The 23,976-nt window shown below is 45.6% G+C and overlaps 1 protein-coding gene across 1 annotated transcript; it reads right to left on the bottom strand.

Moving 5' to 3' along the window:
- Positions 1-3,988: 3,988 nt before the first annotated feature.
- LOC146812297 (phosphoenolpyruvate carboxykinase, cytosolic [GTP]-like) lies at positions 3,989-18,809 on the bottom strand. Its single transcript, XM_085619290.1, has 10 exons — positions 18,672-18,809; positions 15,044-15,267; positions 14,302-14,483; positions 13,906-14,109; positions 13,609-13,796; positions 8,323-8,485; positions 7,984-8,208; positions 7,746-7,877; positions 5,615-5,710; positions 3,989-5,211 (listed from the first exon to the last, which is right to left on the bottom strand). The coding sequence occupies exons 2-10, from the start codon at positions 15,265-15,267 to the stop codon at positions 4,757-4,759; spliced, it is 1,869 nt and encodes a 622-aa protein (XP_085475416.1). The 5' UTR covers positions 18,672-18,809; the 3' UTR covers positions 3,989-4,756.
- Positions 18,810-23,976: the final 5,167 nt, after the last annotated feature.

Here is a 23,976-nt window from a genome sequence, read left to right as displayed (position 1 = left end):
AGGTGTTTGAGGGCTGAAACTGTGTAAGTAAGTGCAGATCTAGAGGCAATAGCCTCTTTGCAACATGGGTATGATGGCTTTGAGGTGCCAAAGGGGCAGATGGCACATTTACAACACAGATGGATAGATGGGCAGGGCGAAGTGGAAGGTAGTGGATTACAAGGAGTGAGTGGAATAAACAAGAGATACTAAGAGAAAGGCTATTAAGAGCTTGGGGCTTGGGGATGGTGATTATGGTAAGAATGACATTGAAAATGATGGTGGTGGATGGACTGTGTGTGTGTGTTTATTGTATTGTATTGCAATTGCATTTATATAGCGCTTACTACCCCTGACGAGGTGTCTAATCGCTTTTTTGGCGAGTAGCACGCTACTCCGGAACCCAAGAAGGATTAGTGTTTAATTACTATAGTGAAATATGAAAGTAATTTGAGTGATAGATAGGTTAGTCAGGTATTTCGATTCAGAAGGATGGTGGAGGGATAGAAGAGGGAAAAAGGTTTGCATTTATATAGCGCTTGTTACCCCTGATGGGGTGTTGAAGCGCTTTTTTTGGCGAGTAGCTCGCTAATCCGGAACCCAAGAAGGATTAGTGTTGAATAGGTATAGTGAAATATGAAAGTCATTTGAGTGGTGAATAGGTTAGTCAATTATTTGGATTCAGAAGGATAGCGGAGGGATAGAAGAGGGAAAAAGGTTTGCATTTATATAGCGCTTGTTACCCCTGATGGCGTGTTGAAGCGTTTTTTTGGGGCGAGTAGCACGCTACTCCGGAGCCCATAAAGGATTAGTGGTGAATTAGTATAGTGAAATATGAAAGTAATTTGTGTGGTGGATATTATTCAGTTATTTGGATTGAAAAGGATAGCGAAGGGATAGAAGAGGGGGAAAAGGTTTGCATTTATATGGCGCTTGTTACCCCAAATGGAGTGCTGAAGCACTTTTTTAGTGAGTAGCACGCTCCTTCTGAACCCATAAGGATTAGTGGTGAATTAGTATAGTGAAATATGAAAGTAATTTGAGTGGTGGATATTAATCAGTTATTTGGATTGAGAAGGATAGCGGAGGGATAGAGGAGGGAAAAAGGTTTGCATTTATATAGCACTTGTTACCCCTGTTGGTGTGTTGAAGCGCTTTTTTCAGTGAGTAGCACGCTACTCGGAACCCATAGAGGATTATTGGTGAATTAGTATAGTGACATATGAAAATTGATAAGTGGACATGTTAGTCTGTTATTTTGATTGAAAAGGATAGTGCAGGGATAGAGGAGTGAAGTATTTAGATTATTATATTTTGGACTTCATAGCAGTAGTGGGAGGCTTGGGATGAGTGAAAAGGGATGACACACACACGCCCATGTGCATGTGTATGTTGTATTAAGGTGCATGTGTATGTTGTATTAGGATGCAGGTGTGTTGTATTAGGATGCAGGTACTTTGTAAAGTGGCATGTCTGCTAAGGGCTGTGTTCTTTGTGTGAGAGTGAATGTATCTGGAGCAGTCTGGTATATGACTTTTTTGTTTGAAAAATTGTTTGACAACTAGAATTTTAAAGAGTAGAATTATCTTATGTGTGGAATAGAAAAACCTGCTGATTGTGACATTCTGGTGATTTTATTTGGTGGAAAGAGGATATTGTCATCTCTTGCTGTTAAAGAAAGTACGTACCGAGGGAGAGTGATGAAGAAGCAACCAGCCTTGTGGTACAGACTCTGGTGTAGAGGGTTTATAATATATGTGCAGGTGAAGGTGCACTGGGGAGTAGTTGGGTGTTAGTCTGTAGTGGGTAATGTGTAGGGTGTAGATGGTTGTTGATGGCAAAGGCCTGAGTGTAGTCTGTGTGTTGTGGCCTAGGGAGAAAGTAGTGGTGTGGGGTGTATGTTGTGAGTTAGCGAGGGTGTAGATAGTACTACAGAGTGCAATGTGTGAGGTATGGGTAGTGGTATGTACTGCTGGGATTACAGTGTAGGGAGGGTGCAGGTTGTGCTGTACAATTGTGGAAACGTGAAATATTTTATATTAGCATAAGCAACAGCCATTTTGGCTGTGGCTTCCATTTAGTTTCCTTCGTCCTCTGCTGTTCGCCTTTTCACCCTGCTTGTGTCATCTATTTTAGTTGACCTCTTTCGACATGGCTCAGCAATGTACGTGCTGGGGGGGGTTTATAGCTGCCGGTGCACCTGGTCTTAGAGGCTATCTATTGATAGTTTACTGCTGCCATAAGCATTCCTGCTCCCCCTCCCTATTTGCTGACCAAGTGGTCATCCATCTGCCCTTGTTTGCCGATAGCTATTTCTGTGTTTAAACTTTTTCTTTCCATTTCTGTCCATACGCTTACATTGCAACAAAACTGTATACAAGGACGATGGTTTGTGAGTTCAGTGTACCTCCCCCTACAACACTTGAAAGTGTTTTGTGGACGTGGTCCCACTCATGAGTAATTAATAAACTTGTTTTACTTCATCTCCAGTGCCGATCTCTCTTTTTGTTAGTCTTCGGACCCGTGGACGAGAGGGTGACCCTGCACCAGTGTGCTCACTTTTGGGTACATTTCCACTCAATATATGAGATACAGGTGTAATCTTTAGTGTTCTGTAGTTTTAAGGGAATGTTTAGTTTAGCTAGTGGTGAACAGTGTGAGTTGTTTATATTGGTATAGAGTGATGGCAGTGGCGATTGTGTAGTGTTTAAGTAGTAGTGATTAAGGGGTCATGCAGCATGTAGGTGGTGTTCTGAAGTGGGGATGATTGTACACGGTATAGGCTGAGATTTATGTGGTGTATATAGTAGATTGATGCAGGTGTTGAGTTTAAGTGTAGGTGGTGATGCAGGTGGTGGTGTACATGTAATGAACACTTCCTGTCCTAACATCTCTTCATTACTCTTGTCCCAAACTTCAGCTAAAAACAACTTTCCAATCTCTTGGTGCCTAATAAAATATATCAGTGTGCCATGCTTCCACCGAAATGCTTTGAAGATGGTGTGATGCAATAAATGTGCTCTTCGTGTGGCAGAAAAGGTAAACTGACTGTCATTTTCTGCTCCATTCCTCTGTAGCGTACCACCAATGAAACTTATACCCTTAGTAGCGCTAAAGGGACATTATTTCTAAACACAAATTAATTCAGCCCAAACCATTTGTTTTTAACTGCATGCAATTTCACTTTAAATTGTTTCGTGCATTAGGTTCACACAAGCGCGCATCTCCACCCAGCTCCTCAAAGGCTCCAGACAATACAGAACCCGGCAGCCAGACTCATCCTGGAACTCCCAAAACCTGCCCACATCTTTCCTCACCTCAGAATCCTCCACTGGCTCCCGGTCCAGAAAAGAGGCCAGTTCTAGATGCTCACATACGCCTACAAAACCCTCCACAAACAAGGACCTTCCTACATCAACCACCGGCTGAACTTCCATGTTCCCTCAAGACATCTGCGCTCCTATTCACTCACCCTCGAACATGTTCCCCGCATCCATCGCACCCACAGCGGGATCCACCCATTCTCATACATCGTCACCAAAGCCTGGAATGCCCTCCCCCTACACCTCCGCACAGTACCCTCCCTGGCAGTCTTCCAAAAGCAACTCAAGACCTGGCGCCCAGATACCCCTATGGGTGACAGTGCTGCGCTTTAAAAATGATTGATTGGTTATCACTTTACAATTATTATTTACCATCCTGTTTTTGTCTTTGTTTTCTTACGAACATATTGTTCAGTTATACCAATTAAAAACTCCTTTCGTTCATCTCAAAATAGTACGTTTGTGTGATCACGTTCCTCTATAAAAACAAACAAGTCTGTAGTAATCAAGCATTCGGAAGTGATTAGTCAGGAAGCACCCAAGGCAGTGGTAGATGTTAAAATAAGAAAAACTGCACAATCAGATCCAGAGAAATCAATCTTTTTCATAGTTGAAGAATCTCGTGTTCTTAGGAACACAGGGTTGCCTCACGTTTTTCTAAATCAGAACCACTTTCAAAGGTTTGTAAAAAAAAAAAAGTGATTTAATAAATAGTAGAACAATGATGAAAAACAATTGAAATTACAGAAAATATGCCGTACAAAAATAACAAGATGCAATAAATTTACAACAAACAATTGTTTTAAAATGTATCAAATTGTATACAAATCATTTTGAAATATATAGTCAAACATACATTTTAAAATAAATATGGACAGTATATACTCTGTACAGATTGCGACTATATAGCATTCGTTTCTCTTTCTCCCATCTGTCATTACTTCATTATATACAAACAAGTTGCTAACTTGATACCTTGTGCAGAATGCACGTCGCTCTTAAATGGTCTCGAAATCCAGGATTTATAATGAGATTCCAAATTTCTACAACAAGGTGGAAACACCAAGGTGCATTTGCACAGTTCATGTTTCCCTATCTTACTTTCACAAATATAATTTTCGGAAATCCCTGAGTTGAAGCTCAGCCTTGATGGATTTAACTGTGGTCAGTAAAATCACAAGAAATCTTCAAAGCACCCACTGGCTTCAAATACACACCAACATATCAATAATGTACAGATAAACGTAAACAATTCCAAACATACAAGAGACAGTATTAAAGTGGCCAGCTCTACTGTGCCTCTGTGGATTCCCTGAGCTGGCCATACGTATGTCCATGCTCTTTACATCCCAATCTAGGAGCAATTACTCCTGGGCCGTTATCTGGTTCTCAGTGAGTGAACTCTCAGAAGTGTTGGTGAATTCTGTTCACATAATGGTTCCTGAATCAGCAGCTCACATCTGTTTAATTCTGTTCTCCAGCTTGAGGAGCTCCCGCTCTATTTCATATGGAAGGTCAGCATTGACTTGTTCTTCAAAGTATTTCTTGATGTCTTCCACCTCCTCTTCCCAGAAGTCCCTGGACAGGTGGAAAAGCTCTGCCATGTTGACATCTCCCAGCCCTTTTAAGTTGAAGTCCGTGGCAGTGGGCACATAGCCAACTGCTGTGCACTCCGCACACTCCTCACCGTTGATCCTTCGGAACATCCACTCCAGCACGCGGGAGTTCTCACCATAGCCGGGCCAGAGGAAGTTACCTTGTGTGTCTTTGCGGAACCAGTTGACATGGAAGATTCTGGGCAGTTTGGCGGCGGGGAAGTGCTCCATGCTCAGCCAGTGGGCGAGGTAGCGGCCGAAGTTGTAGCCGAAGAAAGGCCTCATGGCGAAAGGATCGTGCATGATGATTTTACCTAAAAATACAGAGTAATAGGAACACTTCAATCTTATTTTATATTATTTTAGATAATCATGGATGGTCGCACATTGGTTTACATTCAGAGCGGTAGGTTTTTCAAGGAAGAAGAGCATGTCTGAGGTAAGCTCGCATATGGGGAAATCAAGACCTTTCCGGAGGTCAATGTCACTGTGGCTGTGAATAAAGAGGCCTGGGGGAGAGTCAGTAACATGGCAGGCTTTCAGCCAAAGGGGGGGGCTTATATAGGGGGGAGAAAATTATTACTTTCAGACTGAGAAGAGGCAGAAAGAAATATGTATTTTCAATTAAGTGGAGTATATGAATGTTCGGGGTCGTTTCTGGCGCACACATCTGTCACAGTAGTGCATTTTATAGGACACGCCTGACGTCCAACTTACCTTTGTGCTCTGCGGCTGCTGTTGACTCAGATCTCATGGCCGCCCCCACAAACACTCCATGCTGCCAGCTCAATGCTTCATAGACCAGAGGAACACCTGCAGACCAGAGGAAGGTGCGTTCAGACAGGGGTCCTGCAATATCTCTATCATGTGCATTTTGTACATAGAACTTAAAGACATCAAAAGCTCAATGCTATGTCTATACAAGTAAATGACTTTTAATAAAATATTGTTTAGGTAGGCCCTATCTAGAGCCAAGAGGGCTTCAAAGAAGCTTTGGGATGCTGTTATCAGTGAAAAATGTAGGTAATGGGATACAGTTTATGGAGGTTAGAGGAGCTTTAATTGGAAATATAGAAGTGCTGGTACTCTGTATTCAGAGTAGGTGTTTGTTCCTGAGAAGTGCCGGTACTCTCTCATTAAATGTTATCAGTGAAAAAATGTATGTAATGGGATTCTGTTAATAGATGTAAGAGGCGCTGGGTTTAAATGGAAATATAGAAGTGCTGGTATTCAGAGTACGTATTTGCTCCTGAGAAGTGCTGGTACTCTCTCATTAAATATATTGCAGCAGTGCTGAGAAGCGAAGGTACTCTCCCTTTCAAATTAAAGAAGTGCAGATATGCAGTACCGGACAGTACCTGCCCATTTAAAGCACAGGATGTAAGAGAGAGCGATGTGGGCTTAACATCATGCAAACCATAGGGGTCTTCAGGTCTCTTGATAATGAGAGATAATTTGACTAGGATTTAAGGTAGAGGGGTTGTTATTCATAATAACAATACCCGTGCTTATTTAGGGAACTCTACCATTTGTCTTTTTTCAGGTTGCTGATAACAGGCGGTAATTAGCCGCAAACGTAAAGTAACTCATTTAAGTGACAAGAGAAGCATGAAAGATTGAGTGAACTTACAATGATTTGACCCTGGGACATTCAGGATACACACAGATTTCAACAATGGACGCATTGGTCCACAGCGATTTTACGGGGGTTCAGATGGATCAATAATCTCTTATGCTTAAACAAGGGTGTCATAAAACGGTGTGAAAATCACTGTTTGAGTTTTAAAGAATGCGACCAAAATCGGGAAAAAGTTACACTCAAAAATCAAATGAAAAAATTTGAAGATGTGACTGTGTGTAGGTTAGATGAGATAAAGGTAAAGGGTAAATAGAACACAGACACTAAAATAACACAGGGTATGAACACTAGAAGAAATTAGCATATTTCAGTGGAGATGCAGTATTAGAACGCAGAGGCATTAGAGGCGAGTTGTCACAAGTGTAATGTGAAGTAGGTATTGACAGAAAGAGCAGCAAATTCACAGATTTCCCTTTACAGAAAATATGGTTAGAGCAACATCAGAAAACAGAAAGACATGCTTAGAACAGTTACTAAAGAGTAATCATAGTGGAAGAGCAAAGACACAAAATAGGACTGAACCCCATTAATCACAATTCCCAAATACCCCGCAGATTATATTATTTGCACTTGTACTAAAATTATTGCTTCCAGGTACTTTTCCTTAAATTGAGATTTTTTAGGAAAGCAATTATTTTTCTCCATTTTTGCTGAGAATAAATATTTAACTGAAACTTTTACAAGTATTATTATTGGGTATTTTGTATCCATACAAATTAAGTACAATCTATCAGAAGTTATTTTACACAACATGCTCCAATACAGTTTCTTTTTTTAATTATCTGATTAAACAGTGATTAAATAAACAGCTACTGAACAGGGGAAACAGCGCTGTCATTACATCGCACTACCATTACAACACAGTCATTACAACGACCGCGTTGTTAGAACGCAATGCATTTACATCAAATCATTACAACGACTTGCTGTAGGGGGCGCTGAGGTATTATAAATGAATTTCAACACCTTCCCTACTGTTGCGCAAACTGGAGTAGGAATAGTAAATAATACTATCCCTAAGTCCAGCGCGCCCCCTACTGCAAGTCATTGTAATGACTTGCGATGTAAATGCATATTTTGATAACAACGCTGTCGTTGTAACGACCGTGTTGTAAAAGCACGCAATGTAATGGATCGCGTAGTAATGAGCTATATTCCTGAACAGAAGGTGCCTAGTATTTCTTCTATTCAGTTTTTTTTTATTTTCACCTTTGGGTCTCCGTCCTCCAAAAATGATGCCCTCGATGGGCACGCCCTCAGAGGATTCCCATGCTGGATCAATGATGGGGCACTGGCTGGCAGGAGTGCAAAAACGAGAATTGGGGTGGGCACAAGGCTCATCTAGAGTGAAAGAAAATATGAGGACACCTGAGCATCAGACACCAAGTCTACACAATAGAGTGGGAATGTGTTACGTTTTACATGTATAGAGCATTCTCGTCCTTACCACAGTCCTGAGTCCACTCCTTGTTCTTCCATGAGGTCAGTGTCACTCCAGATTCCACAGTCTTCTCCATGCCCTCCCAGTAGATGCCTCCATCACTGGTCTCCCCAACATTGGTGAAGATTGTGTTCCTCTCTATGGTCTTCATGGCATTTGGGTTTGTCTTTTCTGACGTTCCAGGAGCAACACCAAAAAATCCATTCTCAGGATTAATAGCCCTGAGGTTACCTGCAACACAGAAAAGCTGTTGATTAGAAAGGAACAGAAGACTTGGGCAGAGTGTAGCACACCCTAATTTAAACATTATAAGGGTCATTTGCAGCCCTACAATAAGCGGGTTACCTTGTTCATCAAACTTCATCCAGGCAATATCATCTCCCACACACTCAATTTTCCAGCCGGGCAAAGTTGGGTTCATCATGGCCAAGTTGGTTTTCCCACATGCACTAGGGAAGGCGGCTGCAAAATACTTCTTCTCGCCATCTGGGTTTGTGATGCCCAATATCTGAGGGAAAAAAAGAGTTGGTTGCTTACTACTCAGCTCTGATGTAGTATCACTCAATGTGCACAATGGGGCAGACTGCTTTGATCTTAAATTCTGTTAATTGAACAAACCAATGTTTTCTGCATGTCTACGATACAGCTACATTTGTGGTGAAATGTATTTGCTTTATTTCTTACTTCTTATCCAAGAGATAGTTTTAGATGAGTCTGACCACTGAGGTATGTGGTCTAGATTAATTTGCATAATATTATACAAGAAACGCCGCTATGGCCCCTGCTTACCTGGTGCCTCATCCACCTGTCTTAAATCTGTTTAATTCTACTTCAATTGTGTTGAATTTTCATCCCTAAGAACCTCTACTTAAATGTTACCAACACCAACTGTCCCTGTTTTCCAGATTTGATGCCCTCCACTCCTTTGTCAGTCTCTTTAGCCTTCTGTATCTAGACTACTTCTGCCTGTGTGGGTAGTAGTGGCATACTGTGTCTTTAGCATTACAAGAGACGTCACCATCAGTTACACGCAAGACCATAGGAAGAGAATATGCTACTAAATTTGCACTTCACTCTACACAGCTTAAATGAGTTAAACACTTTCCGAGAACCCTTAAGGTGTAGACCTGGTCCCAGGTCCAATGTTTAGTAAGACTTACTGTGGGCAAATCCACCCATGTCTAGAACAACCATGCATGCATTAAGGTGATCTCCACAATGCAACAAGGGACACTGAACATGCACCGGGCATCTCTGCAATACATCAGGCACTTCTGAACTAACCACAGAACAAAGCCTCATAAACACATCTGAGGCAGTGGAGCATGTCTAGCAGAGACTCTGTGCACCACCAAACAAAGGTCAGCTGGGGTAATCGGTCATTGTGCAATTTTAATGTACGTTCATCTCACCCGGTACACAAAGTTCGATTTTCAACTGCAACGAGTAAGCAAACTACTCTGTCCATGGTCTCCACTGTAACCCATTCATAGCCGTCATTGTTGTATTTCATTCTGTCGAGGGTCATTTTAGATTCATTTACAGTGTTTCATGCATCTTCTTTTTAAGGTGGTATTATCCAAGCAGGTACTACTGTTTCCTTCGCAAAGTATGTTCAGATTTTAAATCAACCCATCTTTTAGCGCCCTCCTTCTGGTACAATATCAGTGTTTATTAGTACTTTATCACTGAGAAATGCTTACCGCTTTTACTGATTTTACACACCTTTTCCTTGTATAGCTTTAAGTATAAAGAGATCACAACATTGTTTGTAGCACTCTTGCCTGTTTCAATTTAGCCTTTCCTTCTGGTATTATTACATATTACTTTTGTTACCCGCTTGCCTACACTGGCATTTGTGGCCTGACCGACTCGTCCCCGCAGGGGACCCTCATAAGAGGGCGGCCCCTTTAGTGCCACAGGATGGCACACTGGACAGCCTAGTGTCCGGAGACCCCTTCGGGGTCCTGCTCGTCACTTCCGGCCGGGGTGGGGGAGATGTATAAGTTCCTCCCCCGCCCACCTAGCGGCCTCTTTGTCCCTCACCCTGATGCCGTTTGGCTGCGTGCCCGGGAGCTGCTGCATTCCATTTGCATGGTGAGTGCATTCCTTGTGTCTCCCCCGCCTGATCTTCCATCAGGGGTGGATCTTGGGCAGGGCGGCCCGGCCAGGGCTGTAGGCCGCCTGGAGGGGGGGGGGGGGGGAGGACAGCAGCAGCCCTCGAGCATGCAGTGTCTCCGCTGGGCTGCCCCCGGGCCCCGCGTGGGCTCCTGGGTACTGGATAGAAGTTGTCGGGGAGACAGCTTGATTTGTGGCCCCTGCTTCCCTTACAGTGGTTAGAGGCTCTAGGGGCTAGGGAGCTCCCCCTCTCCGTGGCGGGGGGGGGGCGGTCAGGACCACGGGGTCCGCAGCCCAAGCTGCGATGGGCCTAGTCCGCACGGGCAGTGCGCACTGGGCCTAGAGAGCGCATCACCCCGGCAGCAGTGCCCTCTTTTCCACGACATTTGGGAGCTATTGTAAATAGGATCGCTTCTAGGGGCTGAGAGCCGAACGCGTCGGGGTCTTGGGATGCTCGGGAGACTGATCCATTAGTATTCAGCTTAGACACCTCGGCATGAAGGATGTCTCTCTCATCTTGCAGGGCGCACCCAGGGTCCCGGAGGCTGTGGAGGGGACCACAAAGGCAGAATGGGTTGATATGTCGCCTATGCCATTGAATCGGATGACATCTGCATAGCAACAGGTGGATAGCGCATTGGGTGCTAGTGGCACATTTGATAATGGTGCAGGATAAGTATGGTTTTACTCTAGGAAACGGGGATCTTATGCCCAGGTTCTGCCTTTCTTTGCCGTCGGGAGATCTTTAGGCCTGCATTAGCCACACATACCTCCTCCAGTCTGAACCACACTAAGACCATTCAGCTCTGGCTCCACTTTGGGTCTGGTTGATACATTAAAGCCTCTAACTTGTTTAATCTCATTGAACACATGTGGGCACGTTAATGGCCATGGAGGTTGTGTCCTGGCAGGAGGGCCTGCGATTGATTTGGCTGGTTTTACTTGAAGGGTCCGGATGTGGTCAGGCAAAAATAACAGTCTAAAACACAACAGGGGTTCACACGCAGTGGAGGGCCCTTGGCTAGGTGCACTGGTAATCTTTTACCTTAGACAGTATTTATTTAGTGGTTATTCAGGTACGAAGGTGGGGGATACCTTTTGCAGTATTTACATGACTGGAAGTACGTAGTGAGGAAGTAATAGTGCCCCCAGTTGCGCAACATGTATTTACATGTGTATTGGGTGCTTGTTAAAAGCTTCATTGGGTCCAACGAGTGCCAGGCAAATGGGGATGACTTGTACAAGAGATAAACATGAGTAGTTACTCAACACGGTGTTGCCTAAGCAGAACTCAAACTGGCCTTAAACGCATGATGGAGACAATTAGTGACATGCCTAAAGAGGTAAATCCTGTGTTAAAGGGATGGTATGCCAAGGGAGATACCTTACATATTTCACGGAATCCCTTCAATCCAACATGCCTAAAGTAAGCAAGGAATGCCCGAGTGATTGGTTGGACCGGTTATTAGTTTTATTAAACACACCTAGTACTGCGAAGTAGTGACATTTGAACTCATATCAATGGTACTTCCAGGACACATCTCCTTCAATACACACACCTCCAGACAGGGCTGCCCTCCCCTGGAGCAAAGGGAAGCTAAACACCATATACGGCATTACGCTAATGTTAGGAAACAAGAAAGATGGTGATGGAGTGGGGAGCGATTAATCATTGTCTGCTAGCACAGGCAGGCGATTTCCGCAGGGGCTTAGCTAAGGTTGCGGCCAGGCAGTGGTCTTGTCCAACTAATGTGATAATGTTAAGGGTTGCAAGCATGCACCAAGAGATGGATCCTCGAGACCACCCAGGACAGACAAAAACACCCTCCCTATATCCAGGGAGCCAGGCATTTGCAGAGTGCCAGCTAACTAGGGGGTTGCGGTGCAATAAGCTGAGGGGAACATGGGGTCAGAGCACAATTTGGCTACAATGATCGAAGGATTGTTTTGGCGTTCCCACTGCTCAAGAAGGGACAAGTATTTGTTCATGTTGCTGCCCCTCTTACACGGCAGGTACACAAGGACACCCATGCTTAATGTCTCAAATCCCATGACAGGATAGTCACCAAGGGGGAAAATGGCCATGGACATGCCTTGCCACCACACTAACTGGAGCCTCTAAGGAAGATAAATGTTCGAAACACAGATTGGGGTGTGCCGGGCCCAAAACCCCTCACCAAAGCTGAGGGGGGGCATCAGGCTGTCAGGTGTCTTTGAGGGACAGCCAAGGGCATTAAAGGGCCATAGTGTGTGACACAGCATTTGCAGGGGTGCAGAAGGGTCCCAGCGGATCCACCAAAAGGACTACAGCATGGATCACAGGTGGATAGCAGGGACCGGGCATCTGTGACCGGTCGAAGGTTCAGCAAGCAGGGTAGGCTGCGTAAGTTGGCACGTCACGAAAGGGTGCAGTGTCTAATAACAGGCACCATACACTTATTCCCTCAAACATATTGTGACACCATTCTTTGTTCGCCTGGGATCAATCGAAAAGAACTGTGAAATTGTCTTGTCAATGTGGAGAAGTAATGCACCCTAGAAGAAGACCACAAGGTGCAAATTAGAAACCAGTTGGGGACAGGTGAACTTTAGTGGTCCTGTGGCATGGAGCTCGGTCGGGGGAGGTGATGGAGCCTGCGCGCAGGAGGTTCATCTGCGTTATGCGTATATTCACTGAGCAGAGGGGATTTGGCCTCATTAGACATGGGTGCTACACGCCGAATTCACAGGGTGTTTTGAGGACGATGGGGTACATCCAGTATAAGCATGGACCTGTTCTTGCTGGATAGGGGAGACGCCCTAAAAATAGCAGGATGCAAGTAGGAATGCCGGCCTTGGTGGGGGGCCCTGGCTGCGACGGTCGCCACACCCAGGGCTGTGGCAGAGTTACAGGGTGATCCAGAGGCGGAAAGGTACTCAGGAGTACCCTCTTCAGGAGCACACAGGGTGCTGAGGCCTAATATCCCTAAGAAGTCTTTGCGGTGGACCCTGAGGTGCGACGACGCCCCGTCTGTCCTACGGGCGGTTGGAATCCTGTACAACCGGGGGTCGCTTGAAAGCTCCGCCCCTGATGGGGGGGTGTGAGTACGGAGGTGGTCCGATGGTTCACTGGAAGTGGGAGGGGCTATCCCCTCACCACACCTGCTAAGCACCGATTGGCTAAGGCCACGATGCAAGTTGGCCCATTAGGTGGTAGAACGCGAGGGGCAGCTTGCCTTTGGATCGCCTGTAAGAACCCACCATGTTGGCATATTTAGTATGCTAATAAACCTGCAGCAATTTTCTCCACCAAAAAGTTGTCTTGTCTGATTATTTATGTTACCTGTATGTTGCTGCATGAGGGCTGGGGAGTGTGGTCGATATTGGCACTATGTGTTATACATTTTACTTGGTGGCCTTTGGCATTTCTATTAAATCCAGTTTTGTTTTGATAACTGCTTATGAAAATGAAAGAGGTCCTCAGATTTTGTTGGTGATTTGAGTCTACATAATATTCCTTTAGCCATCTCTTACCAGCATGTGTTCAGCCAGCCATCCCTCCTCCTTGGCAATCCTGCTGGCGATCCTCAGCGCAAAGCACTTTTTCCCCAACAAGGAGTTCCCTCCGTAGCCGCTGCCGAAGGACACGATCTCTCTGCGTTCAGGAACGTGTGCGATGAGGGTCATATCCGGGTTACAGGGCCAGTTGTTCACCAAGGGTTCTGTGGACACACAAGAAGATGCCTTACTGATGCGCCTGGGCTCGCTGGCCGCATGTCAGCCTAGGGATGGGTGTAAGGTAATGACCACAAGACCACGTCACTAACATACTTTTCAGTGGTAAGGGGCAGCCGACCGAATGGAGGCATTTCACAAACTCGCCATCGCCTAGGGCTCTCAAGACGTCGGAGCCCATCCGGGTCATGATCCGCATGCTGGCCACGACGTACGGCGAGTCCGTCAACTCAATCCCAATCTTGGACAGGGGCGACCCAATGGGACCCATGCTGAAAGGGATGACGTACATGGTGCGACCTGTGGAACAACACGGGTTTAAAAAGAAGGACAAAAATGTATAACATGTCATAAACAATTTACTCGCGAACAAAGAACTTCTCAAATGAAAAATTTCCTAAGCAATTTTGAGATATAAAAGAAAGAAAAGTGTTTCAGGTGACAGTCACTGTTAGCATATCTCCCTGAATGATGCGGTCTTTTAACCCTCACCTTTCATGCATCCTGGAAACCGGGCCTTAAACGCCTTATCGAAGTCCTCCTCGGACATCCAGCGCCCGAGCTGGCTGGTTCCGGTCTTGGAGAGGGGCACGGTGTCCCTCTGCTCTTGAGTAACGATGACCGTCCTGCTCTCGATTCGGGCCACATCCCGGGGGTCGGTGAGAGCCAGCCAGCTGGGGAAAGAGAGGACGGACTGCGTCAGGACTCTTAGACATATACCACGACAGAAAATGTACTTTCGAGAGTGAATTCTTTTACAAATTAAGCACTGCCCCTAACCACCAATTTTACTGCTGCTCCACGCTAGTTTTGCTCTGTATTTCAGAGCAGTTTCATGGAAATTATGTACATACCCGTGAAACAAGTTTTTTTTTTTAAGTGGGACATTTGGGCATGGTCATTTTAGTATGCTGACCAACTTAGGTCTAAGGAGACTGTACAGGGATTCCCACAGTATTCCCTACTGTATCATTAAGCAGCCGCTAACAGTAAATAGGCAGATTGTCCCCCAAAATGTCAAAGGTATGTGTGAATGAATGGGTTTATCAGTGAGGAAACGACCCTGTTAGTCGGTCTGTTTGTAAAATACATTTTACAATCTATACTGCTACATATGATATGTGGCATTAGAGGCGAAAATTCTAAAAGAGAATGCATAATTAAGAACGGATCGTGATCTAAACAGGTGTTCCCAGAGCCCACCCTCCCCCGGCAGAGGGTGTCCTTCACTCACCAGTTCTCATACTTGGTCAGCCTCTTCACCATGCCGCTCTCCTCCATGAGCGCCACGAGCCTCTCGTTCTCCCCCTCGGACCCGTCACAGATGTGGATTCTCTCCGGCTGGCACACCCTGGCATTGCCCACAACAAAGGCCCTCACGTCTGGGCTCAGGCTGTTCAGGTCCCCCTGGACCATCCTGCTGGTGATCTTCAGCTCGGTCCGCAGCAGGGGCGCCATCTTAGGAGAGACCAAAGTACGTCAGCATTGCACCAATTATTTACTTAAGTTAGGAAGTAAGGGAAACATAGGAACGACGGGAGATAACCCTTCCCCTCGGCTCCCAACAAGAGTTTTCTCCACTGATACCGTTAAGGGCAAACCAACACCTGCCCTGTTTTATAAATGCCGACAACACCCTGGCAGGAGGATGGTGACCAAAGATGCTGAGCTCAGTATGTTTCGGCACCACCACTAGCAACACTTGCGTGGCACACACTACCCGCAGTGTCCTTGGGCACTTTGTTGAATTTAAAGCATGGCGAAATATCTCTTCCATTTCAACAGCACCAAACCCGCGCATCTACAATCTCAAAGAATCACAAACGGGCCCGTCAGGGCCAGCAACACCTCTTGGTAAAGTTTAATGTGGTCCGTCGGCTAGACTGCCAACTTTGGTGCTGGAAACCAGGGTTCGAGTCTCGGTGTCGCGTCCACATCCTGTGATTCTGGGCAAATCAATTAATCTCCCCGTGCCTGAATGTGTAATGTAAATACGTGCTCATGTAAAGCGCTCCAATACCTTTGGGTCGAGTTCGCGCTATATAAATATGCACACACAAAAAAAAAATGCTGGATTGAAGCGGAGAGAGAAGTCAGAATCAGTGCTGAATTTGAGCCGGTGGTTCTTTGCAGGATAGGGGCCCACCGGCTCCCATCTGGCAATTGTCTTTCCTAATCAGACTTTGACACAAAGAAAAAAGCGGGAAATGCACAAGGGGGTGGGGAGGAAGAAGAGAAAGAGTAAAGACAGAAAATCAGTGACAGTTTTCCGCATAATTATGGATTTGCTGCACATAGTCCATCTGCTCCATAATCTGCAGATTTTAACAACAACAACAAAATGGTGTTTGTAGCTTATACGGATCACAAGTTGCAAAAATTGTGGTGACCCATGTTGCCACGCAGAGGAAGGCCCTATACAAAGATTGACCGGTCACCCGTAAATGGCCTATTATCTGGTCCTCCCCTGATGAATAATTCCAGTGGCCCTGGTTATAGCCCAATTTAACCGAAGGGAACAGAGTGAGACACAAATGGAAAGGCTGCAAGGTTAAAAGGGGGAGGATGGGAAAGAAGAAAGGCTGAGAGCTTTGGAGGTGAGAAAGTAAACATACAGTGATAGAAAATAAGCTTAAAGAGGGAATAGAGAGAAAGCAGGATTAGAGAAGGCCTAGTATATGAAACGAAAGGGCAGGCAGTATGTAAATTAGAAGAAATGGACAGAACTGAGAGCATGGATGAACAAATGAAGTTGCTGTGTCCATCGCAGCACTTGTAGCCGATGTCGCATCTGCAGGGTCTCAGTGGGTACCTGCAGCGCTCAGTCGGGCTCACTAACGATCTGCCTTGGGGGTCTGCAGGTGCAGGATATGACTGAGGGCCTGTCTCACCTCCGCTGATGACGCCGGGACGTAGTTCGGCCAATGCAAGATATCATTGCAGCGTCTGAGCTGCCTCTGCACACGTCCCGTGAAGTCCCTACAGGAGCTCTGCGTAGTCCCTGTCTGACCCCCGTGTAGTTGTTCACCTGAGCTCGTCCAGTCCCTGCGTGAACGAAATGTAGTTTCTGCACGACCTCCGTGTGGTGCGTGCGCGAGCTCCGCACATCTCTGCGCGAGCTCTTTACACCCATGCGTGACATTTGTCCGTGCCACCACCTCCATCCGGATCTTCAAAGCGGACCTCAAATCTCTTCCATTCCAAAAACACTTTCAGAACTAATTCCTTCATTCTAAGCCCCGCCAGGATGTTCGTTAGTCATTGTAAATTTGTTATATTTATTTATTTTTGTACATTCCTTGCTTGCTGTGTTTGATTCTGTGTCCTGCTGTTTTTGTACGTTCCATTTTGTAACATTCCTCTCATGTAACGTAACTGGTTCTATTCTACAGCGCTCTGACACCTTCGGGTAAAGTCCGCGCTTTATAAAAATGCATAAATAAATGTGTGCAGTCCCTGTATGAGCTCCGTGTGGTTCCTGCCGGTACTGGTGCGTACAGGAAATGAGTGGATCGAGCGCACGTGCCACACATACAGAAGTGCCGATCCTCTGCATTCTCGCTGGGATGAGTTACCATACATATATACACCGTATATGCACACATTTCAATTTCTGATCCTAACATTTGAAATATCTCTTAAAAACACGGAGGGGCGCTTTTTAACATTTTATCCCGGGCTCCATTTATTTCACCTCATACAGCCGTGGAGGGCAGAACCCACAGGCCCAGGCCGAGCAATCGTGAGAGTGAAACAATGAATGAACAACGTGAAACTCCAATAAGTCGCAGGTAAGGAATCGGATATCCCGTTGGAACAGATGTACACAGGACAGCGAAGGGAAAATATAAGACATCTTTATATGTTAAAATGCGTTATTTAGGCTCCAGCACAGCTCAGTACACTTAAGACCATCTGGAATAGGGGCGTGGCTATCATTGGTGCAGCAGGTGCAGTGGCACCATGGCTCATGAACCCTGGTTATTGCTGTCATTTACTAGTAATCGAGAGGGTGCATTTTCCGTGCTTGCACAAGACCTCTAGTACCCTTACTACGCCATCCATCCTGAACTAGCTGTTTGCGCAAGATCACACGGAATGTGTTGTCCCTTAGCGCACAAATATATTGCCTGTAGTCTCAACGCCCCTCACCGGACGTGTGCACTGTTGACTAGTTTTGCGTTATGTACATAAGTGCCCGACTGTCAAAACATATTCCATTCAAGCCTCTGAATGCAGCATCTGAAAATGTTTGGTGCTAAAGTGCACAAGGGTTGAAAGACGTCTGCGAGCTCTGTCTTTCAGGTGCTTCTAACTAGGCCGATTTGTCCTGTAAATGGTCCCCGTGGCGTCTCTTTGGACTGACGCATCAGTGATGCTGGGAAAGAATGCACGACTACAGTTTCCCGTTGTGGAGCTTTTTTTCTGCTGATGGCTCCGCTGGCTGAGAGCCAATACTGTGATGCCCTTTTGCTAACATGACTATAACTATCGAACCTATAAAATGTGATGTAAGAAGGGTTCTTGTATAAGAGACAAAAGCCCTCCCCCCCCTCCCCCACCCCCCTTGTTGACGACTCGATAATAAAAAACGGAGCGATTGTTAAAAATGTTACCAGGCGATCTGCCCTAAAGTGATAATACATCCTAGGTGCATCAAAATGCGAGAAAGAAAGAGAAGAAAGTACTTTACAGGCAACAAAATATACATTTTATGGCAAGGCCTGGAGGCCAAAATACTCAGAACAAAAACAAAGACCAATGTGACTAATACATTGACAATTAAATAAAACATGCACGCATTATATATTTTAAAGCATGATCTAAATTAAGTAGTCGTTCCGTTTCATGATTTTACTTACTTTTCCTTCGAGTTCTGGTAAAAATCAGCTCCGCTCTCTTTCTCAGTTCTTCGAATCCTCTCAGAGATCTTCGGGGTCTTCCTCGATTGTTGGGGTCTTCTCTTCCTTTGCTCTTCAAGTCTTGTTGGCTAAAGATGCTCCTGACCCCTATTAAATAGTCGCTGAGGGTACGCCAACCTCCCCCCTCGCTCACGCCGGTAAGTGGGTAGCCCCGCCTCTGACGTCAGAGAGCGACGTCCAGCCACTTGGAACACGGCCCATATTAAACTACTGTAGACTTAAGTACAAAGGGCTTCAAAGCTGGAAACAGAAACTATCTACGAAAAATAAGGCCCCGGCGGATAATCACTGATCAGGTCATTGGTCGTTGAGTTCCAGTGGTGTTTTTGTCCTGCTGACTGACTCCCAGAGTGACGTTTTCATTGTGTACTTGACCTTTAACCTACTCGGATTGTGATGCAGGAAGATCTGCCTGTTTCTGGATTGCATTTGAGGTGACAACAACAGCCCTGGATCATTCAGCACGTTGCCAACAGCACGTAATGGCACGCACCAGAGCAGCGCGAGAGCGCATGCGCAACGAGGAGGCCTGCCGGGGGTGTGTTTGCTCACTTTGGACACGTTTTCTGGACGCGGCCGAAGTAGAGTGTGAGGCTGAAGGAAACAGAAAGGCGCAATGTTAGCAAAATTAGACTGTAAATAAAATTAAGGCAGGGGGAGTAACTCGAGGGCCGTGTAGCAGCAGCGCACGGGCTCCACTAGGCATTTAATATGGAATAGTGTCTGGTGTCTTAGGCGGTGTTGGGTTGCTCCTCAAAACAATGACCTACAGCGTAATTTCTACTTTTCAATTGTGGAAAACCAAAGAGCACAAACTTCACTAATTTATAAATGGCCCTTTAAAATTTTCACCAATTTTCCAACTAAATATCCACGTTTCATCTTGAAATCTTGAGAGCGTTGATTTAAGTCATCAATCCTGCATCGGATTTTCTCTTCAGACTTTATCATCAGGGCCTCTAAGTCAAACTGCCAAACTGGAGCACAGCTGTGTTTTTACCGTCATCATTTTCGAAATTGATCAACCATCGAAATGTTGATATGGGCCCTAAAAACCTCAGCTGTTGTTGAGTTGTTGCGTCTGTGTAAGTCAGAGAGGGAAACAGTGAAAGTGAGCGGGGGAGGCTCATTGTAAGGGAAGCTAAGTGTATAAGAAGGGCAAGTAAGCGGGGTTTGGGAGTCAAAGGGGGATGTGAAAGAGGGGATGGAATGTATATGTCTTTGAGAGGAGAACTGGAATCAACAGTGAGGCTGTGAGTGTGTGTGAGTCGCAATGAGATGGTAGGAGGAGTGCGTGGGACAGAAAAGAGGGTCTTTGAGAGAAGAGTGTTTGGAGAAGGCAAAACTAGAAGATACGTGAATGGAAAATGTAAGAAAGGAATCTATGAAGTACAACAGCGAGTTGTCTGTCAGGAAGAGTGGTGTGTAGTGACCCTGAGGGAAGTGAGAAGGAAATAGAGAGCAGGGTATCAAATGAAGGACAGATATTGGTTTGTGAGTGAATGAAAAGAGTGAGAGGGGAGAGTATGTAAAATGGAGGAAGGAAGGTACTTGTATAACAACGGCTCAGCCTTTGACAAATGTGCATGTGACTGTAAGCTGCTGAATCTAAAGGAAGTGACAGCAGCAAGACTGCAGGATGTGACATCAGAAGTTACAGCGGGTTTCTGAGTGACAGCAGCAAGACTTTCAGAAGCTAACGTGGAATATCACCGGAGTGAAATGGTGTCCGAACTTGCATATCCACTCACTCTTCTACCTACACCTATTCCTCTCAGGAAGTTGAGCACCCGCTCTAGAGATCCGTCTGTAATCTACGTGTCACTCAGGCCTTAATGTGCATGTTAAGTGAGCAATGAAAGTTTGTACTAATTTCTGTTGCTGAATCAGTTCTGCGGGAATGGAAGCCTGCACCATTTACTTTCTGCATGAGGGGAAAGCATGCTTTGTTACTGCCATACTGTACCTGGTCTGTCAGAAAGCACAGTTTGCACTGCTCATACCTGAATTGTACCTGTCCTGTGATGGGGAAAGCTTGCCCTGCTGCTGCTCCAGTTGTGCCTGTCCTCTGGCGGATGGAAGCTTAGACTGTTTCTGCCCAATATGTGTCTGTTCTATGAAGAAGTGTTGCTTCCAGTGCTGTTGACACATCTTATGGAGAAACAAAGGATATATTGAATGCACTTGCATAACATCCCCAAAGCATTAGGGACTTTTTCACAATATTTGATGCAAGATACCTAGGAATTCAAAATTTGCGAACATACGTGACAAGAATTTTCAATTCTATTAAGGACAAGGAGGCGAGGATTATGCTTTCTCATTTCTTTATTAGAAATGCTCAGCAGCCAATTAGAAAACAGTTGGTAAATAAAAAACTACAGTACCCATGAACACCAGGGTATTACGTGACCAACCATAGAGAACCATATTATAAAAGGTCATGTAGAAAGTATCGTATCCTCTTTCTTTGGTGAGGAAAAACAGTTCAAGGTAAAACAGGAAGTCCAAGAAAAACGTTGAACATCAGGGATAGAAAAAACTTTCAGCAGCAGCAGAAGTCCACTTCGAAGAACACAGGACTCGGCAGCAGTAGAGAATCGGAAACTGAAGGGCTTCGAAAACCGGATAAACCAGAAGGAACAGCAACACCGCTACTTCGGTCAGAACCTGAAAAGAGACATACAGCCGTAATACACACCCAGTATATAGAATGAAGTCATAAATAGGGGGGGGGGGGGTAGAGAAATAGTGCGTTGCATTAAACATAAGTCATATGCAGAAAACAACAATATAAATGCATAACATGTGCAAAAACAATAATCACAGGTGGGATAATCCTCGCCTCCTTGTCCTTAATAGAATTGAAAATTCTTGTCACGTATGTTCGCAAATTTTGAATCCTATGTCAGGACAGGAGGCTCCGATTATGCTTGTTCAAAGCTGATTCACCACCACAGAAGCAATATGATCAATTGGTTTGTAATAGAAAGTTTTGAACACTGAATTAGAAGACCAATCTGCGGCCTTCATGATGTCAAATAAAGTAACACCCATGGAGAATGCCTTAGAAGCCATAGCCCCACGTGCCGAATGAGCACCAAAAATGGAAACATCAATGCCAGCTTCAGACATGAGCCATCTAACCGAGCGAGCTAAAGTAGCTGGGGTAACAGGGCGAAAAGGCTTCTGCAAAGCAATCAACAGTTGACCATGCATATCTGAACCTAAAGGGGCAGTACATACCTCATAATCCTTGACACATTGAACAACGCAAAGGTTGGGATGATTAGGAAAAGAAGGATAGGTAATCTCGGAAGTTTGTGTCTTGGTACGTTTGGAAAGGCAAAATGTGACACCCTCAGGTGTAAAACTGCGACCTGCCAAGTCCTAAGCACGAACATCAGACACCCGTTTGCAAGAAACAAGGCATAGCAACATGGTCAGCTTGGCTGACAGTTGCTTACGGGAAAGCAAAGAATTGGAAGGCCAGGCGTCCAAAAACTTCAAAACAATGGATACATCCCATAAAGACACGTACTTAGGACCAGGAGGTTTCGCCAGACGAATACCCTTAAGCAATTTGGCAATCAAAGGATGCTCACCCGCAGGTTTACCATCAATTGGAATGTGAGCCGCCGAAATGGCAGAACGAAAGTTGTTGACAGTGCGATAAGTCAAACCGGAGGAAGCAAGAGAGGCAAGAAAATTAATGATCAAAGAGACATCCGCTGAAGAGGGATCAGCCTCCCGTTGAACACACCAGTCACACCATCGCTTCCATGACCCTCTGTATCGTTTATGAGTATTGGGAGACCAGGCGTCACTGATGAATTTGGAAGCGTCATGTGAAAGGCCTGGGAGCGACCAGCGATCCCCGAAATTCGCCACGCTAGCAGAAGGAGATTGCCTGATAGAATCAGGGGATGCGGATTGCCGAGAGGATCCAGCAACAGGTTCCACTTCTGGGGAAGAAGGAGAGGCACTGCACAACTCATCTCCAGGAGAACCGGGAACCACGCCTGAGCCCTCCACAGAGGAGCAATCAGAATTAAGTCTGTCTGAAACCGTTTCGTGCAAGCCAAGACCCTGGGAATCATCATGAACGGGGGAAAGGCATAGCACAGAATCGGCGGCCAAGTCTGTAGAAACGCATCCGTGGCCAGGGCCTTCGGATCCGGCCTCCAGCTGAAAAACAGAGGAAGTTGATTGTTCAGGCGAGAGGCGAAAAGGTCTAAGTGGCACTGACCCCAGATCCGGAGGAGAGAGCGGAAAATGCGGGGATGAAGCCGCCAATCGCTGAAGTCCAGAAGGTGGCGTGAATTCCAGTCCGCAATCTGGTTGTGGCGACCGGGAAGATATTCGGCAATAACAGTGATCTTCTGTTGCAGACAAAAGTGCCAAAAATCTTTGGCGATCTCCGCCAATAATTTGGATTTTGTTCCCCCTAACTTGTTGACATACCGGACCGCTGAAATATTGTCCATGCGGAGAAGGATGCAACAATTGGAGCGAAGAGGAGAGAAACATCGGATCGCAAATGATCCCGCCAGGAGTTCCAGGCAATTTATATGGAGAGACAACTCCTGGGAGGACCAACGACCCCCCGTCGAGAAGGGACCGCACCGGGCTCCCCAACCCCACAGGCTGGCATCGGACTCAATCACGAGATCCGGAAATGAACCGAACAGGGCTCGCCCGTTCCAAGCATCCATGTGGTCCAACCACCATTGCATCTCCGTCCTTGCTTCCTCTGAAAGAGGAATTAGATCGGAATAGCGAAGGCCTTTTTGGAGATGACGGATCTTCAAACGTTGAAGAGCCCTGTAATGCAGTGGACCCGGAAAAATCGCCTGAATGGAGGACGCCAATAGACCGACAACCCGTGCTAACGATCTCAGTGACACAGTCTGTTTGGAAATAACCGAATTCAACTCCCTCTTGATATACCAAATCTTTTGAGTCGGTAAGAGAAGTTGAAATGAAAGAGAATTGACCTGGAAGCCCAGAAAATCTATCACCTGCGATGGAATCAAGACTGACTTCTGAGGGTTCACCAGAAAACCCAGAGATTGCAAGAGGTCGATAGACCACTCTAGATGAGTCAAGTCTTTTAGGGGACAGTCTGCCAAGATTAGAATGTCGTCTAGATATATTATTAGACTAACACCCCGAGCGCGCAAACATTCCACGACGGGTCTCAGAAGTTTCGTGAAGCACCAAGGTGCTGACGAAAGGCTGAACG

Source organism: Triturus cristatus, chromosome 7, assembly GCF_964204655.1.
Source record: "Triturus cristatus chromosome 7, aTriCri1.1, whole genome shotgun sequence".
In the NCBI taxonomy this organism is placed as follows: domain Eukaryota; kingdom Metazoa; phylum Chordata; class Amphibia; order Caudata; family Salamandridae; genus Triturus; species Triturus cristatus.
Note: the sequence above shows the minus strand (reverse complement) of the source record. Positions and strands in the feature narration are given on the sequence as shown.

Coding starts and splice junctions, on each gene's coding strand:
- LOC146812297 (XM_085619290.1), bottom strand. CDS start 15,267: ATGGCGCCCCTGCTGCGGACCGAGCTGAAGATCACCAGCAGGATGGTC. Junction 13,797..13,905: donor CTGCCCCTTACCACTGAAAA/GTATGTTAGTGA, acceptor GTGTGTCCACAG/AACCCTTGGTGAACAACTGG. Junction 7,878..7,983: donor GGAGTGGACTCAGGACTGTG/GTAAGGACGAGA, acceptor CTTTCACTCTAG/ATGAGCCTTGTGCCCACCCC.